Consider the following 19,359-nt stretch of genomic DNA (forward strand, 5'->3'; position numbering starts at 1 on the left):
CTCTCGTTCTCTCTCAGTCTCCGCCCTCGAATCCTGGCAACAGGCGCGGTGAGTTTTTCTGAGAGGAACCCGGCCTGGGGTTGCTATGGAGATAGGACGCAGCAACTCACAGAGCAACCAGTACCCAGAAATCGCTTAAGAGACCGCGGCAAAGTAACTTAACTGAGTTGCCTTCTTCCATATTTTCATGTCCCTTTCATCCAGAACATTTTTTTCTCGAACTGCTTCCATGGAAGACTCAACCTCCCCGAAGCAAGAAAAAGAAAACCAAGAACTAGGGGAAACAAGGCGGCCATGGGACGGAAAGACAGCAGCTTCTCCCCAATATTCTGAGCCTGAGTCGTCTGAGCCCTTGGAGGCGAAGCAGGGGCCAGAAACTGGACGCCAGTCCCGAAGCAGCCGTCCTTGGAGCCCGCAGTCTAGAGCCAGGACGCCTCTGGGTGGCCCCGCGGGACCAGAAACATTATCACCTGCTCCTGTCTCTCCGTGGGAGCCCTCTTCCACTCCCTCTCCCCTGGCTCCGGCCAGACAAGACCTCGCGGCACCACCTCAGTCAGACAGGACCACGAGTGTGATTCCTGAAGCTAGGACACCTTATCCTGATCCTTTGGAACAATCATCTGATAAAAGAGAATCAACTCCTCATCATCACACAAGCCAGTCAGAGGGAAACACCTTTCAACAGTCTCGGCAACCCAAACCCCACCTGTGTGGACGAAGGGACGTGAGCTATAACAACGCTAAACAGAAAGAGCTGAGATTTGACGTTTTTCAGGAGGAAGACTCAAACAGTGACTATGATTTACAGCAGCCGGCGCCTGGGGGCTCTGAAGTGGCCCCCAGCATGCTTGAGATCACCATTCAGAATGCTAAGGCTTACCTGCTGAAGACTAGTAGCAATTCGGGCTTTAATCTGTAAGTCTCAGAGGGAAAAAAGATGAAAGTTTGGCAAAGCAAGAGGTTGTGTGAGTATCTCTGTGTGAGAGTGTGTTTCTGTGGGTGAATCAAAATATATTTGAAAGATTGTATTAGTAAAAGAGAGTTAATGACATAACTCTGGATCACATGACTCAAAACAGGTCATTAATGGAGATTCTTATACCTTCTTTTTCTTAACCTTTTTTTTTTTCCTTTTCCTCCAGAGCTTCTTTAAAGACCCTAGGCACACAAAAAAATAAAACTTAGGAATTATGGAATCTCGGGCTTGAAAGAGACCATAAAGACCGTAAAGTCCAAGAATCTCTCCAGGATGCTTGTGAAAAATAATTGTCTACCAGTGAAAGCAATCACATGTCTCTCATCTGTAGATGCTATTGCTTGCATGGCTTTTGAGTTCCCAACCCAGGCGGTGCTAGGGTGACCACCATCTCAGTTTGGCTGAGCGCTGAAAGTTCTTTATCCTAAGAAACCCCTTAGTCCTCGCAAACTCGGAGAATTGGTCACTATACAAGCCACCTGGAACACATACCATTTTATCCAAGTCTCTTAAAATGTGATGATCAATAGTCTACATATGTTCTGTCCATCCCATTATAGCTTTAATTTTAGAACTTATGACATGTATAGATTTCTATAGATTTTTGCTTCCAGAGTTACATAATGTGGGGGGAGGAGGGGTCAATAGAATTTTAGGGCTAGAAGGGCTTTTGGAAAACATCTAATACAACTCATTTGTTTTTGTAAATGTAGAGACCAAGTCATGGAGAACCTAATTTGCTCAAGATTCCAGTGGCTGACAACACTTACCGACTCTTACCTCTCCCTCCATCACTAAGCTCCAGCCCCATGGCTGTTCCCTCTGCCCAGAAGGCTTCTTTTCTAAGTCTTTGGCTGGCTGGCTCCTCATTCTTCAGAACTCAACTTCCATAGAACACTACTAGAAAGATTATTCTTTTCCTTCATAGCATTTAATGTCATTTATAATTTTTTATACAGAGAGATAGATAGACTTATACTTTAATATCTGATTCTCCCACTAGATTGCAGGCCCCCAGAGAGCAAGGACTCTGAATTTTGTATACCACTATATACTTAGTGGTAGCACAATGCTAGCAACTATTAATTAAGAAGAAATGAATGCTTTTTCTATTCTCTCACTCTACAACAACCAACATAGAAGACTTCTTGTTGTTGCTGTTGGTTTTGTCTTTGTTTTGAGATGGAGTCAGCTGTGTCGCCCAGGCTGGAGTGTAGTGGCACCATCTCAGCTCACTGAAGCCTCTGCCTCCTGGGTTCAAGCAATTCTTCTACCTCAGCCTCCCGCGTAACTGGGATTACAGGTGTAAGCCACTGCACCCAGCCTCAACACAGAAGACTTCTGTGACAAAATGTTTGGGGTTCTGTTTTCCTATCCACAAGCAAGCAATCACTTCTGCAGTGGGCACGAACTAGGTGTCCTCCAATTCAATTCTGACATATCCACCTGGAGATAGCATCAGATCCCACAGGTTGAGGGCTCAATCCCACAAGACTGCCCCACACTTCCAATGCCAATCACAAGCCCCAGGCTGATTAACCTGTGCTTCTGACCAACCAGCTATAAACCAGGGATCCCACAACTCCCTCTTTGGGTTTGACTAATTTGCTAGAGTGGCTCACAGAACTCAGGGAAACACTAATGATTACTGGTTTATTATAAAGGATATTACAAAGGATGCATATGAAGAAGTATTTGGGAAGGAGTGCAAAGTTTCCATGCCCTCTCTGGGAAGGCCACCCTCCAGCAACCTCCATGTGTTCAGCTATCAGATGCTCCCCTAAACCTGTTCTCTTGGGTGTTTTATGGATATGTTATTGGATAGGTATGATTGATGACTGTGTCTTAGAAAAGGGGTATAATCTAATGCTAGTAGACTGAGTGGGGAAACCCAGCAAGGCCTAACCAGATTCTTCTTGGCCTCTCTGTGGAGCATTCTTTCCTCCTTGATAAGGGGCAGGACCTCTTTTGAAATGAGGGTCTTATGACCATCAACCAGACAAAGTAGGTTAGAGAATTTCATTATGGCCAGACATGGAGAAACATTAGAGTATACTTTTAGTTTCTAAGGCCTATCTTGGGGATAAATGAAAAGCGGTATGAGACTTATGAGTCAGAAACTGTGGATGAAAACCGATGTATATAAATCATAATTCCCAAATTCTCACCATGATCTATTGGGGTGCTTCCTGATTAATCAGTAAATATTAATTAAATGCCTACTGAATCTACAATGTGGCAAATATTTGCAGCATTACTAGGCTTTAAGATATATGAGATATAATTTTAAAGTCTAAGGAATAAAAAAATAATGTATGATGTGAGAAATCTCATGAAATGTGAGATCAGTTTGAAATATTATTTATTAGTTAATTTTTTTTTTTTGAGATGGAATCTCGCTCTGTTGCCCAGGCTGGAGTGCAGTAGCACCATCTCGGCTCACTGCAAGCTCCACCTCCCAGGTTCACGCTATTCTCTTGCCTCAACCTCCCGAGTAGCTGGGACTACAGGTGCCCGCCACCACGCATGGCTAATTTTTTTGTATTTTTGGTAGAGACGAGGTTTCACCGTGTTAGCCAGGATGGTCTTGATCTCTTGACTTCGTGATCTGCCTGCCTCGGCCTCCCAAAGTGTTAGGATTACAGGCGTCAGCCACCACGCCTGGCCTATTAGTTAATATTTTAAACTACAATTTACTTAAGCTGCAAGAATGTAATTTGCTACCCCACAGTGGACTCTACTTGAATTTTTGATATAAACTTCTTGTCATAATGCCCTATGTTAGATAGCAAGCATGAATTTATAAACTGCTAAAATTGCAAAGGAACACATTACAAATACTTGTGAGTTCACTAACAATTTAAAACTGAATGTGAAAACATGATAAAATTTTCTTTATTGAATTATTTTATAATTGATATTACTTACATGTCTAGATTTAATTTTATTTCCAAATGCTGTTTCTGAGGTAATAAGTGAATATCTTCCATAATATTCACTGTTATCATCTAAGTACTTTAGTGCCTGCAGTTTAAAATTGTTTAGTAAAAGATTACTTTAACTCCATCTCTTATATGCAGATCTAATTTGACAGCCATAAAAGCTATTTTTCATGGCAATTTAAACAATCTTTGACTGAAATATGGAATCTGAAAATGGTTTTTCATCATTGAACTAACAGGCTATAGGAGAGAATTGCTTCCTCCTTTTCTTCCATTTTTTAAAAATAAATTATTACTCCTCCCTAATAGAAAAAACTATAATTGTAAATTAAAACCTAATACATATATTTCATAATTTGACACAAAGGCATTTTCAGGTGTGGACTTGAATAAAGCACATATATATATTATATTGAAACCTGAAAAATAAAATGAAAATTTGGACGGAGAGTCCCTGATTTGATGCCATCCACAGCTGCTACTGAAGCAAATCAAACCCTTTCATTATTAACCCAGCTATTGCCCGATAACCAACAGTGTTTTTAGTCTGGAGTCTTCTCCATGAGTTTTCTTTTTCTTTTCTTTTTGAGACACAGTCTCACGTTGTCACCCATGCTGGAGTGCAGTGGCACAGTCTCAGCTTACTGCAACCTCCACCTCCCGGGTTCAAGTGATTTTCCTGACTCAGCCTCCCAAGTAGCTGGAATTACAGATGCCTGCCACCACACCTGACTAATTTTTGTTTTTTTAATAGAGGTGGGGTTTCACCATGTTGGCCAGGCTGGTCTCAAACTCCTGACCTCAGGTGGTCCGCCCACCTCAGGCTCCCAGAGTGCTGGGATTACAGGCAGCCACAGCTCCCAGCCTTCTCCGTGATTCCAACAGTGCATGAATATTAAGGAAGCTTGATGAAGTTTTAAAGAAACTCCTAGTCAAAACATTTCTGTTCATTTACAAGAATTATTTGAGGAAGGAATTTTATATTCTTCAAATACTGTATAATATTTTAACTGCCCTTTACATTGATCTCCCGTATAATATACATATTTTTCTTTGACATTTCTGAGGTCATTAAATAAATATAGATGTTAAATGAAAAAGAAAAAATGAAAAATATAGCTTAGGTCAATTAATAGAAAGTAGACAATTATTGAACAACTATTTATTTTGTTTCACTATAATAAGAGAGGAGATATATAAAATCCTAAGCTTGGCTGTGAAGAACATACTATAGTTGCTGAATAAGAAATATATAATGTATAAAATTTCAGAGCAGCATATCATTGTTCTCAGAAAGAACTCCTCTGAACTGGGGAAGGATGATTTTGGGGAATGACTTAAGTGCTAAGTCCCTGAGAATGAAAGGAGTTTTAAATTATTTTTTGAGAGAAATTATATATATGGTTCACAGCAAGCAAAAGCTCCCAGGTAGAACTTAGCAAATGTATGAAAATAATTTTTATTAGAACATCTAATTGAACTAATAATTAGAAACAAAGTTGGAGAGATACGATGTGTATCCACCAGAGAAGGAATTTATACAAATTTCCGCATTGAACAGAGGAGTTTTTTTCTCAAGAAAAAAGCACTTTAACAGGACACAAGGACACTTTGACAGACATTTTGGCCTCTTAAAATTCACTTTGTAATTCTGGTATTTGAAAAAGCAAACACTAGCAGTTATATATAAAATGTAATGAATTACTGAGAGGATAGAGGCAATTTCACTAATTCAGTTATGAAATAAAAATCTAGGGCAGTGTTTCTAATAGAATAGAACAAAATATTAGAGTATATCACATTTCAATAAAGGTAAGTAATATTTAATGGCTTTTTTGTTGTGTGTAAGTGGATGTTACAATATGAAATGCAAGATGGTCTGAGAAGCACTGAAGTAGACAATTGGCTTTAAAAATAAAATGGAAAGGAAGAGAACAGATCTTAAAGACAGAGTCAACAGGATTAGAAATCAAATTGGATTTGGTTAGGGGAGGGGAAGGAGAATGGAAAAGAAGTTATGATAAACAGTGAAAAATAATGTTAATCACTTTTAAATATATAACCAAAAGATTGTAATTTCAGAAATAAAATGTGAAAATTTACCTGACGTGGAATATGTATCGTGCTCTAAAATGTTTTTCTTTAATAACTTAAACATCCTTATCATATTGCAATCATTTCCTAAGGAAAACTCTAGGATAAGTTGTTTCTGGCATAGTAGAAATTACATTAAGTGTTTATCCTCTGAAAATCTCTGAAGACTTCAAGTTATTGAAGTTCCTTAAAAACAAGCTGAGTCTGCAAATAGTTGTTCAATAATTGCCTACTTCCTATTAATTGACCTAAGCTATATATTTTTTGTTTTTTTCTTTTTCATTTAACGTCTATATTTATCTAATGACCCCAGAAATGTCAAAGAAAAATGCTTCTTCAAATGCTCTTGACATGTATATTATCTGGAATTTTCTCTGTTTGGATAGATATGATCATCTTTCTAATATGTTGACCAAGATATTAAATGAGCGTCCTGAAAATGCTGTTGACATCTTTGAAAATATTAGCCAAGATGTGAAGATGGCACATTTTAGTAAAAAATTTGATACACTCCAAAATGAGAATGAGTTGCTTCCAACATATGAAATAGCAGAAAAGCAAAAGGCTCTTTTTCTCCAGGGACATTTGGAAGGAGTTGACCAAGAATTGGAAGATGAAATAGTAAGTCACTACTATAAATTTTAATAATTAAATCTTAGGATTTTATTTGGGATGAATGGCTGTGGCTTTAAATTCATACCAACTGTATTTTATAGCTTTTTGTTTTGTTTTGTTTTGTTTTTTTGTTTTGTTTAGACAGGCTCCCAGGCTCGGAGTACAATGGCGCAATCTTGGCTCACTGCAGCCGCTGCCTCTCAGGGTCAAGCAATTCTCCTGAGTAGCTGGGACTTCAGGCACGTGCCACCATGCCCAGCTAATTTTTATATTTTTAGTAGAGACGGGGTTTTGCCATATTGGCCAAGCTGGTCTCAAACTCCCGACCTCAAGTGATTTGCCTACCTTGACCTCCCAGAATGTTGGGATTACAGGCGTGAGCTACTGCACCTGGCCCTTATAGCTTCTTACATAGTATTTACATCTTAGTTTTTAAAAATACCTTCAAGCCTTCTTTAGTCAAACTCATTTCACACTACTCATTTCCTCGATTAGGGATTTCTTGTTTTTTCATACTGTGTTTTAGTATTTTGTAAGCTATAACAGATTGTTACATGTTTGTATGCTAAGCTTCTTGACATTAGAGTAAAGGATTTCTTCACATTTTGTATTCTCCAAGGTGCCTGGTACAGATCTGGATGTATAGCTATTTTTTGCTAAAGATTTGTTGAATAATGAATAAATGTTAGATAATTAAAATCAGGTTTTAAATCAAGTTGCATGTTTATTAGAAAATTTAGAAGCACTTCTAATATCATTTGTATTCTCTTCTAAGACAAGCTCCTTATATTATGACTTGATATTATGTATATTACATCAATGGGACGTAATACAAGAGGAGAGGAGTAAAATACTTTTTAAAATCTTCATAGACAAAATTTTGAAAATATTTGGAGAAAAAGTTGGTGACAGAGATAGAAAAAAGCTATAATTAGAGAATAAAATCTTATACATCACAGAAATTTTAACTTCAAATATTTCAAAATAATATTGGCTATTCTGTTTCCTAAATACTCATATACTTGTAATTTGTACACATCTGCTGAACTTATATTCTGTACCACTAGATTATTTAAGATGTGGCTATATACTTTCAAATTTGATGTTTGGAATAAGGTATTTTCAAAACAGCACTCTGTCAGGGAAAAGATAAGAGAGACAGTAGATGCTTTCTCTAGGCTAAGCAGCCTGTGAGGAGAGACCTAACTGATGCAGTAAGATCTGTAGTACTCATACAGAAGGAACAGGTGATAGGTGTCAAGGAGTTGACATTGGACAGTTTCAACAAGGTGGCAGTTGGTTATGTAGCTATATCCAGTGATGATGAGTCTGGGAGCAAACAGCATATGGAGATGAGGTAGATAGGCAGGCATTATCATGCAGGAGTTAATCAAAGAAAGTTCAGACTCCAGGGTAAGAATGGGTGCCCTTTATAGGCACAGAATTACAAGGTAGGGCTTTGCATCCTAAAACTAGGATATGGGGTGAGAATACAAATAAGCTGTTTTGATCATGGGACCTGGGCCCTTTAACTAGATTCCATACATCTTCCTAACAAGGGATAAGATTGACTTTAGAACCTGGAACAGCTGAGTCATCAGCTGAAGATTAAAAGCTCCACCTCAGGAAGTAGAAAGATGCAGGAACAGATAGAGAGACAGGTCTCTCTGATGCATTGAAATATGAGCTATATGACCAACCTGTCCCTGACTTACATGTTTAGAGTGTTCATATTTTTATTCCTGCCTTTGACCACACCAGAATTCGTTTGCTTAGTCTTCAGCATTCATTTATTAATTCACCCATTTATTCATACACAATGTGACTACTGCATGCCAAGTACTGAGATATACATGGGAAAAAGGCTTTTCTGACTTTAAGTTGCTTACAATTTAGAGAAAGGCAAAACAGACTGGAAAGCCATTTGATTAGTGCAATAAAGAGACAGCCTCATATGATGGAGTAAACATGGGCTTTGGAGGTAGCCAGATCTGAGCTAGAATCCTAGTTCAACTAGCTTGCTAGTTGTGTGATTTTGAGCAAGAGGCTAAACTTTCCAAGCCTTAAGGATAACCAAGTGGCAAAACCCTGAAGGATAGAGGTAGTATATATAAAGGATTTGGCTTATAATAGGAACTTAATAGTAGCAATTGTTATTATATTGTTTTGACAACATGATAAATGACAGAATGGAACAACTAACTTTGCTATTGGCAATTGGGCAAGGCTTTTTAGTGGAGGTAATATTTCATTTAGGCCATGAAGGATAAGCAGGAGTTCACCAGGTGAAGACTCTTAGAAATTAAATTCTTAGAAAAAGGAACAATAAAATAATTAGGAAAGATTATTTAATGTTTGGAAAAGTCGAGTGTGGGTTTGAGGGAGTGAGTGATGGAAATGAAGCAAACACAGTGCTTAAAGCCAAACTGTTCTTTGTGCATTGATAAGTAACTTCTTTCTTGTAAACAGTAAGAAGTTTTTAAATAGAGAATAGCATGGTCTGACTTTTGGTTTAGAAAGATAACTCTGATCATAATATGAAAGATAATGAAAAAAGAAAGGTAGAATGGGGCCAGGAGGAGAGCGTTAGAAGCCTTCTGCTATAGCACAAGTAGTGAGGATGGTGACTAATACAGTATAAATGAATACAAGAGGAGGAAATAATGCCAACAAATTTTTATGTGCTAGAATCAATAGGAATCTAACTACTTAAATACTGAAGGTCAAGGGAGTCAGAGGAAGCAAGGATGACTGAACTTTCTGGTGTGAGAAACTGAGATGTCACTGGCGAAGAAAGAGTATACAGAAAAAAGAGAAAACTTTGAGATAAATGTGAATTAAATATTAAACTGAGGTATCTTTAGAATACTCGAGTGAAATTTCTCAGAAGTGGCTAGAAATATGTGTAGAATAAGGGAGAAAAGTCAGAGTTAGAGAAACTCTTCCAAGCATAAAGTGTTGAGAGATGCGATAAGTGAGAAGGATATTTTGACAACATCAACATTTGGAGCTCAAGAAATAAGGGAGCAATTAAAGAGACTTAAGATGAAATAGCTCTAGAGGGCCAAGTAGGATCAAGAGTGAGTGGTACAGCAAATGTCAAGGAAAGACTTTTGCAATCCTACATCAAGGCGATGAGGATTTAAAAAAGTCATTATACTTATTTTGACACTACAATTATAAGGGCATATCATTTGTAAGAATAGCAGAGCTCTCAAGTTCTTAATCTTGAGGGTCAAGGTTTCTCTTGCAAGTTATCTTGACCTATAGTTGAAGTTCTTTCCTACTTTTTCACAAATGTGTTTCTTTTTTTCTTTTTCTTTTTCTTTTTTTTGAGACTGTCGCCCAGGCTGGAGCGCAGTGGCGCGATCTCGGCTCACTACAAGCTCCACCTCCCAGGTTCACGCCATTCTCCTGCCTCAGCCTCCCGAGTAGCTGGGACTACAGGTGCTCCCCACCACGCCCGGCTAACTTTTTGTATTTTTAGTAGAGACGGGGTTTCACCGTGTTAGCCAGGATGGTCTCGATCTACTGACCTTGTGATCTGCCTGGCTTGGCCTCCCAAAGTGCTGGGATTACAGGTGTGAGCCACCGTGCCCAGCCTTCACAAATGTGTTTCTATGGTCCATTTGAGACTCTGCTTATTCATTTCTCTGTATTTCTTTTGTGGAATTTTTTTATTTTTCTCATTATTTTAAATTCAAAATAATTTATTATAAGTAGGAGGAGCATCTGACTACATTATGTCTTCAAGTATAGATATGAGCACTTTATTATATGTTCCTTTTATTTATTCCATACATTACATTATACAGGATACTATATTAATTTTTAGTGATCCTATAAAACCATGCACTTAATAAATGTTTATTATTTTTAAAGATATATAGTAATATAGACATATGTAAAACCATATTTTGTTCTAAATATATGTGTACATAGTTATTCTACATCTTATTTTAGGATAGTAAAGGAATCACTTAAATATTTCTTATAAAACAGGAATGTTGAATTTTTATTATTCATAGTAATTATTAAACTTTCTCTACCTAAGATATTCACATAAACAAGGTAGCTATTATACATTAATGAGTATAAGATACAAGAGAAGCTACATTTATAAATAATGAGAGAAGAACAGAAATTCAGGAATTATCGTACTTTGATCTAAATCTTTTTGTTTGTTTTTTTGAGATGGAGTCTTGCTCTTTTCCCTAGGCTGGAATGCAGTGGTGCGATAGCTCACTGCAACCTCCGCCTCCCGGGTTCAAGTGATCCTCCTGGCTCAGCCTCCCAAGTAGCTGGGACTACAGGCACGCACCACCATGCCCAGCTAACTTTTGTATTTCTAGTAGAGATGGGGTCTCACCATGTTGGCCAGGCTGGTCTCGAACTCCTGACCTCAGGTGATCCACCCGCCTCAGCCTCCCAAAGTGCTTGGATTACAGGCATGAACCACCGCGCCCAGCCAATTTGATCTAAATCTTGAGAGAAATGTCAAAGAAGTGGTGGAGAAAGTAGAATATCAAGATACATAAAAAAGACAAGGGAAGCAAGCATTTGTCTTGTCAATAAATTTTAACCACAGCATTTGTTTCCCCAGGCAGAAAACGCTCTTCCAAATGTAATGGAGTCAGCTTTTTATTTTGAACAAGCTGGAGTTGGTTTGGGCACAGATGAGACATACCGCATATTTCTTGCCCTCAAGCAGCTTACTGACACCCACCCAATCCAAAGATGCCGCTTCTGGGGAAAGATCTTGGGTCTGGAAATGAATTATATTGTAGCTGAAGTGGAATTTCGTGAGGGGGAAGATGAAGAGGAAGTGGAAGAGGAAGATGTAGCTGAAGAGAGGGACAATGGAGAAAGTGAAGCTGAGGAAGATGAATTACCAAAGTCCTTTTACAAGGCCCCACAGGCTATACCAAAAGAAGAAAGTAGAACAGGTGCCAACAAATATGTCTATTTTGTTTGCAATGAACCAGGAAGACCATGGGTGAAGTTACCACCAGTTATACCTGCACAAATTGTTATTGCAAGAAAAATCAAGAAATTTTTCACTGGGCGATTGGATGCTCCCATCATAAGCTACCCACCTTTCCCAGGAAATGAGAGTAATTATTTACGAGCGCAAATTGCCCGAATTTCAGCAGGAACCCACGTCAGTCCTCTAGGATTTTATCGGTTTGGTGAAGAGGAAGGAGAGGAGGAGGAAGAGGTAGAAGGTGGGCGAAATAGCTTTGAGGAAAACCCTGATTTTGAAGGCATCCAAGTGATTGATCTAGTAGAATCCCTATCCAATTGGGTTCATCATGTACAGCATATTCTCTCTCAGGTAGGAGCTTTGCAATTCTCAATCTATCAGGTAATTAGGCAAATATTCATTAAATTGTCACGATAATGCACAAAGACATACAAAATAAAGGCCTTCGGACTCTATTTAATAGGCAGGGAAAGAGATAATTAAAAACAGCGAAAAATGCAGAGTAATATACAATTGCCAGTGTCTATATAATTGTCTATATAACTGAAGGTCCCAGGGATCTCCAAACAGACTTTATTTTCTATTTGAAAATAAAACACATTCTTCCATGGAGCATTTGACAGATGATGTACAGATTTAGATTTGTGTGTTCTGAAATTACTCAATTTTTTATATGTTTAATATAGATGGGTACATTAATTTTGAAAATAGTTCTTTAATTTTATCTCTATAATACATGTAGCTTTTATGCCAAGAACAATAAGGGATTGTAACAAAAACAAAAAACAAGGAAACAGTTATATAGTGGTTATATAACACCTATTGTGCCAGGTGTGTGTGTGTTGGGGGCAGTGTGTGTGTGTATAAGATTTAATCTTCACAGCAACCCCATGAAATAGTATTATTATCATTAATTTTCAGATGAGGAAATTGAGAGTTTAGGAAATGTGACAAAAGGAACATAAGTAATAAGGAACAGAATCAGATGTGAGGCTGCACAGAATGGACCCATGCATCCATTTAACCCCCGTGCTATATTACCTCATCTGCAGGTAGAAAATCTTTGTTATACTTTGATCTAGATAAGAGATACTCTTAGCTTTCTCTACATAAGAGTTAACTAAATGAGACATTATAAACCCTAAACCTCCATAATCTTACCACATTTAAATGTTATTGTTAATAATAATCATCATAATAGCTTTAGCTCTCTCACATAAATTATTTACCACAAACCAGTAAAATACACTCTTACCTTTTTCACTAAGGTTCTGCTAATTTTAAAATGTAAGTGATAATTTTAAAATACACGTTCTGTGACTTCAAGAATTTGGCAAATTCTTAAAATAAATAGCACGGTCCTTTCCTTGAAACAACCTAGATCAAAATAGCACTTGGAAAATGTATGTAGAATGAATGAATGAATAATTGATTAAATTCCCACAGAGTGACACTTCATCCTGATCAATTCAAATGAATATTTTGAAATTTTAAGGTCCCCGTTAGACTACTAAATCTTGCAACATTCATTCCCAGGGTCGCTGTAATTGGTTCAACTCCATACAAAAAAATGAAGAAGAAGAAGAGGAAGAAGATGAAGAAAAAGAAGAGACTGACTACATAGAACAAGAAGTGGGGCCTCCTCTTTTGACACCAATCTCTGAAGATTTAGGTTATTTTATATAACTATTATCACACACAGACACACAAACAATATAATATACTGTGTGCATTATATAGTAAATATGAGAGTCGGAAAGCTCTAAAAAGTGGACAGGAGCCAAGGTCTCATCCTCTTCCCATTCATGTTCTGGGATGATAGGGAGTGAAGAATGTAGCTGGCCACATCAATGTTCTCTGACAGAGGTTGAAGAAGTCATGCAGACAGGAAACATAAGTTGGCTGTAGCGCTTTCTGGAAATGCTGACAATTGTCTCCTTTATTATTCTTGTCTTGCATTTTGCAGACCATAAACAAATGACGTAAATATTCTTGGTCCTGGTTTTTAAAAACTCTACTCTCATTCCTATATTCTTGTTTCTTTCCCTTCAGTTTTGGAGTATTTGTGCTTGCAACCCTTGATCTTATTCATATTAATGATGTACCTTTCATTGGGCCATCAAATATTACTCACTCTATCATATAAGCCTCCTTTCCCTTAATAAAACTTCTTGTCTTGGTTGCAAAAATGGAGATGTATATTTCAAATTCCATTGTTCCAAAACATTCATGAAGTACCCTCCTGATTTTGTTAAGCTGCTGCTCTTTTTTCTTTCTATATCAAGTATGTGTGTATCTGTGTGTGTGGATTTATAAAAATAGCTTACACAGTAGATTCTTGTCTAGTTAGGAATTAAGCTTTTGCATTTCTCTTTGGGTTCCAGAGATTCAGAATATACCCCCCTGGACAACACGGTTATCCTCAAATCTCATTCCACAATATGCTATTGCAGTCCTTCAATCCAACCTTTGGCCTGGAGCATATGCCTTCTCCAATGGCAAGTAAGTATCTGACCACTTACAAAGCCATTTCTGTGATTAGTTAAGCTCTGGAAATTATAAATAACCACTAGAATGTTAAGCTACTATCGTTGTTTCTTTGTTTTTTGTTTTTTTTTTCTTTTCTTTTTTTTTTTTTTGAGACAGAGTCTTGCTCTGTCACCCAGGCTGGAGTGCAGTGGCATGATCTTGGCTCACTGCAACCTCCGCCTCCTGGGTTCAAGCCATTCTCCTGCCTCAGCCTTCCCAGTAGCTGGGATTACAGGCATGCACCACCATGCCCAGCTAATTTTTGTATTTATTTATTTAATTTTTTTTTTTTTAGTAGAGACAAGGTTTCACCACGTTGGCCAGGCTGGTCTTGAACCCCTGATCTCATTATCCACCCCGCCTCGGCCTCCCAAAGTGCTGGGATTATATGTTTGAGCCACCATGCCCAGCTGCTACTGTCGTTTTAACTCATCGTTGGCATATTATGTGTGTGTGGCATAAAATTTATTAAAATAACATCTGTGATACACAATAAAACATCAAATTCAGGACATTAAGCAGTAATTTGGACTTCTACCTTTTCATTTTAATTATCCAATTTGTTGCAATAAAATATAGTTTTTCATCAATGATTATTTGGGTAATGACTTATTCACTTAGTAGATTAATGGAGGTATTTCTAAGCAGTGTTTAGTTTAAATCTCAGATCATTTTTGTTGGAAATCTTGATAAAAGATAATTAAAATATGCTTTATTTAGGCTGTCACTTTCAAAGGAATGAAGATCAAGAGGACACTAAAAATCATTTTATCCCTCACCTAGAACATATACTTCTATTTGTCTTATGTTTCCATTTCTTTCCTAATAACCCAGTGTCAGAAGCTTAGCTTATCTGGAGAGAAAGCTGAGCGGCCAGGTGTTAGAGTAGCCATTAAAGCAACAACAGGCTAAAAATGAGAGTTAAGCCTTTAATCATTTACTGTGATAGTATAAGCAAGAGAAAGCTTTGACATCCCACTGTTCCATTTTCCCCCATGGAATGGCCCTCTAGTGGAGAGTCAGGTGGATCAGAACAGATATGGCTATCATAGATGTGGAGGTGCTGGGGTCATCTCATTGACAAGGGAATCCTCAAACGGCTCCTGCAGTTTTACAGACCTGGAGACCAAGAGGAGGATGAGAGGGCTAGAAGTGAAAAAGTGCTGAGCACAGAGAGCAGAGAAAGGAAGGGCTGGAAAGGCCTCTGCTGAAGGCCTCAGATAAAGAGACCTAGGAACAGAAGCACCTGGTCTAGGAATGCAAACACTGAAGAGCATGACTAGCCAAAGGGGCCAGTGTCCTTGACTGCAACTTCCCGTAAAGACAGCAATGCATTGTACTCCAAGTCTGATGTGCCAGGTAAACTGTGATTGCCTATGGTCATGCCTAAAAAAAGTAACACATAGGTTTCTAACCACAAGCCCAACTCCTTGCCCAACCAAGAGTTTGCACGGTTAGTTATTTTTAAATCTTTCTAACTTTGTGGAAGGTAGTAACTTTTTTTTCCTCCCCTGAAAATAATTGAAGGAAGAAAGGCTTTGGATTGTGGTCTAGGTGTAGGGTACATTTTAACAGTGTCTGGCCCCATGGTTTTTTTTTTTAACCAGCTTAAGCAGTTTGGATGAAAACAATTCCCTGTGGTAGAAGAATCATTGAGGAATATTTCACTTCTAGCATTTTACATGTATTGCTTTTTTAAATTATAGGACCATGATATTCTAAGCACTTTATTATTACAGAAGGGTCAATTTTTTCTGAGAAATTATATAATCTTTTTTTCTTTTTTCTTTTTTTTTTTTTACTTATAGAAAGTTTGAAAATTTCTACATAGGCTGGGGTCATAAGTATAGTCCAGACAATTATACACCCCCAGTTCCACCACCAGTTTATCAAGAATACCCCAGTGGACCAGAAATTACAGAAATGGATGATCCTAGTGTGGAGGAGGAGCAGGCTTTCAGGGCTGCACAAGAAGCAGTTCTACTCGCAGCTGAGAATGAAGAATCTGAGGAAGATGAAGATGAGGAAGATGATTATGACTAATAAACATAAAATTAGCCTGGTTTTATGTGACACTGATACACACACACCCCTTATATGGGACTAATTTTACACTTTTCTGTGTATGTGTGTATATACATACATATGTAAGAAATTATTCAACTGCAAAATGTCAATCTTGAAAATATCAAGCTTGAAATTTCATAGGTAGAAATATTAGCATTTTTATTAAAAGATACTCACGGGATTTTCCAGAGGCTAAATAACATGCAATCACATAATTGTTCTGAGGGTTATGGATAATGGAATATGTGCTTGTACATTCTTGTTTTTAAAAGGGCTCAGGTTTCACATGGTCCAGGTGAGGTAAAACAATTCAAATAAATAAATAAATGGTCTCAGGTTTAATTTGTAATACGACAAACACTGGAAGATATAACCCACAGGAAATTCTTGGAAACATCAATACTTTTCTAAGAGTGTCAAGGGGTATGAAGACAAAAAATATTGATAGTCACTAGAGTAATGTATTCTTAACCTTTGTAAGAACTGATCTCAGCATGTATTCTTAAACCTTTGTAATTACCTATGGTGCAGAGTGTGATATTGTGTGCAAACACTGTATAGCATATATATTCATTTTTCCTGCTTGAGATAGTATCATAATTCTGTCACCTGCTTAAAACTGTAGGAACACTCAAAAATTTTTTTTTTTTTTTGAGACGGAGTCTCTGTCGCCAGGCTAGAGTGCAGTAGTGCGATCTCGGCTCACTGCCACCTCTGCCTCCCGGGTTCAAGCGTTTCTCCTGCCTCAGCCTTCTGAGTAGCTGGGACTACAGGTGCGCACCACTACGCCTGGCTTTTTTTGTATTTTTAGTAGAAACGGGGTTTCACCATGTTAACCAGGCTGGTAAATTTTGAACTCTTTTGTTACTTCTCCAAAAGTCTTCTCAGACTCCTCTTTCATCCTACAGAAATTGATTTGAACTGATTAGGGAAAAATGATTTGCTTTGCACAGATATGGTTAGCTGGAGATAGCCAGAGACTTGACTTATATTTTCTAGCACTACTTCTCTAAAACATTATTTTCCCTCACTAAAAAAGCATTTTTAAGTCCTATATGTACCAGATATACCTGTGGCTATTACTAAAAACTAGGCACTACTCTTGAAATCATAGAGCTTTCATTGAAGAGAGAACTATAAAAAGGTAAATAAAAATGTAAAATCAATTGCAATTTAGCAAGTATTGTGATACAAATATTACAGGTAACACAGAACAGTGCTTCTCAAATTCTACGGTAACAGAATTTGGGTAAGTTAAAAAATAATTCCAATCCATTACTGTTGTTTTTTAAAAATAAAATGACACAGCAGTTCTCAACGTCTGTACTTACCTTGCCACAGACCTTCAGTTTGCAGATCACAGATCTGCACCTGGAGTAACATTGTTGTCAAACACTTACAGGGTACACTGAATTCAGACTTCAGCAAGTCAGGAAGCACTTCTAAGAGCCACCAGGTGGAGTGCTATGGGAGAAGGTTCTTGGTGGCATCAGCTGCACCCTGACAAAGGACTTTTGGCTGAAAGGAATGAAATTTCAACCGCAAGAAGTGGTGAGCGATGAGCCTGCAGAGGCAAAGAGGGGCTAGAGTGTGTGGAAGTCTGGATTTTACCCACGAACAGTGAAGAGGATTACACTAGAAAGTCACACAAATATTTGTATTTAAGAACATTTTGGCTACAGTGTAGATGGATGAGAGAGAATCCAGACTTGAGACAAGGAGACCAGTTAGGAGGTTATCACATTATCTAGGTAACACAGTGGCTCACACCTATAATCCCAGCACTTTGGGAGGCCAAGGCGGGTGGATCACCTGAGGTCAGGAGTTCGAGACCAGCCTGGCCAACGTGGCAAAACCTCGTCTCTACTAAAAATACAAACATCAGTCGGGTGTCATGGCGCATGCCTGTAATCCCAGCTACTCGTGAGGCTGAGGAAGGAGAATCACTTGAACCTGGGAGGTGGAGGCTGCAGTGAGCCAAGATCGCGCCATTGGCACTCCAGCTCCAGCCTGGGCAACAAAATGAAACTCCGTCTCAAAAACAAAAACAAACAAACAAAAAAACAAAAAACCCAGGATAACTGCAAGTGGATATAAAGTAGAAAACTGCACCTGGTGGCTGAGGTGGGAGGATCGCTTGAGCCCAGGAGGTCAAGTGAGCTATGATCGTGCCACTGCACTCCAGCCTGCGTGACAGAGCAAGACCATGTCTCAAAAAAAAAAAAAAAAAAAGAAAACTGGTTACCAGTCTGAAGGACAGAACATTAGGAAAGATGGTTTCCAGAATTAAACTGGCAATATTTCATTCTTGAAGTGCAACTTTCAGTCTTTGTTGGCATACCTAAAATTCACAAAACTTCATTCATATTGGCTTATTCATTTTTTCATGACATAGTAGACATGTTCTTTTGTGTTGCTTAATATCCATTTCATTACCTACCCTGATTTCCTTTTGAGGAACTGCCTCTGTCCCATTAGATAGTCTCATGCCAATCAGATGTAGCCTCTCTGGGATCTAAATTACGGGCTCCTAACCAGATTGTTCCTTCTATAAATTAGACCATATTCTAGTTTCCACAGTTGGCTTGGTTCCAGCTAAGTTCTACCCATGGACTGAGCTTCTGGTAATTTTTTGATGAATTACATTGGCCAGGATTCTTGGTTGCAACCACACGTGGCATGTCCAACAAGAAGTGGAAAGTTTCTTTTCTATGGAACACATTAAACACAAGATGCTAAATCACAGTTGTATAGTTAGTATAAACACTTAACAAATGCAAATCCTTGTTTATAGAACTATGCCTGTTAAATATTATCTCTAAGCAGTGAGGAAAAATTTTATTATATATGTTCTCTAACGGAAGACAGCCAAATCGTTTAATGCTAAGAGTTTGGTTGGAAGTGAGATAGCCTAGGTTCATACCCTGGATCAAGATTATTTTCTTGGGCAAATTACTAACCTCTCAGGGCTTTAGCTTGCTTCTTCATGGGGCTAATAATAGTACTTGTCTCACAGAACTATTCTGAAGATTAAACTAAGTAATATATGTAACATACTAAGAGTACCTAACAAAAGTAAGGACCCAATGCATATTAGCTTACAGCTATAAAATAAAACTGGTTTCCAAAACATAGATAAGAAAAACAAAATC

The 19,359-nt window shown here is 38.0% G+C and overlaps 1 protein-coding gene across 4 annotated transcripts in view; it reads left to right on the top strand.

Annotated features, from left to right (window-relative positions):
• RSPH4A (radial spoke head component 4A) overlaps positions 1-16,198 on the top strand; it is a 37,452-nt gene extending 21,254 nt beyond the window's left edge. The window contains exons 4-9 of one of the 4 annotated variants that reach the window (XM_054558072.2): positions 205-915; positions 6,399-6,633; positions 11,231-11,962; positions 13,148-13,283; positions 13,996-14,113; positions 15,949-16,198. In XM_054558072.2, coding sequence (XP_054414047.2) covers positions 230-915; positions 6,399-6,633; positions 11,231-11,962; positions 13,148-13,283; positions 13,996-14,113; positions 15,949-16,183 — 2,142 coding nt within the window. In that variant the 5' untranslated portion in view covers positions 205-229 and the 3' untranslated portion in view covers positions 16,184-16,198. Of the gene's footprint in view, positions 1-60; positions 916-6,398; positions 6,634-11,230; positions 11,963-12,532; positions 12,664-13,147; positions 13,284-13,995; positions 14,114-15,948 lie in introns of those variants that run through there. The other 3 variants (XM_002817275.5, XM_054558073.2, XR_008526394.2) reach the window with 3 other exon arrangements.
• Positions 16,199-19,359: the final 3,161 nt, after the last annotated feature.

This window comes from Pongo abelii, chromosome 5 (assembly GCF_028885655.2).
Source record: "Pongo abelii isolate AG06213 chromosome 5, NHGRI_mPonAbe1-v2.0_pri, whole genome shotgun sequence".
NCBI classification, from domain to species: Eukaryota; Metazoa; Chordata; class Mammalia; order Primates; family Hominidae; genus Pongo; species Pongo abelii.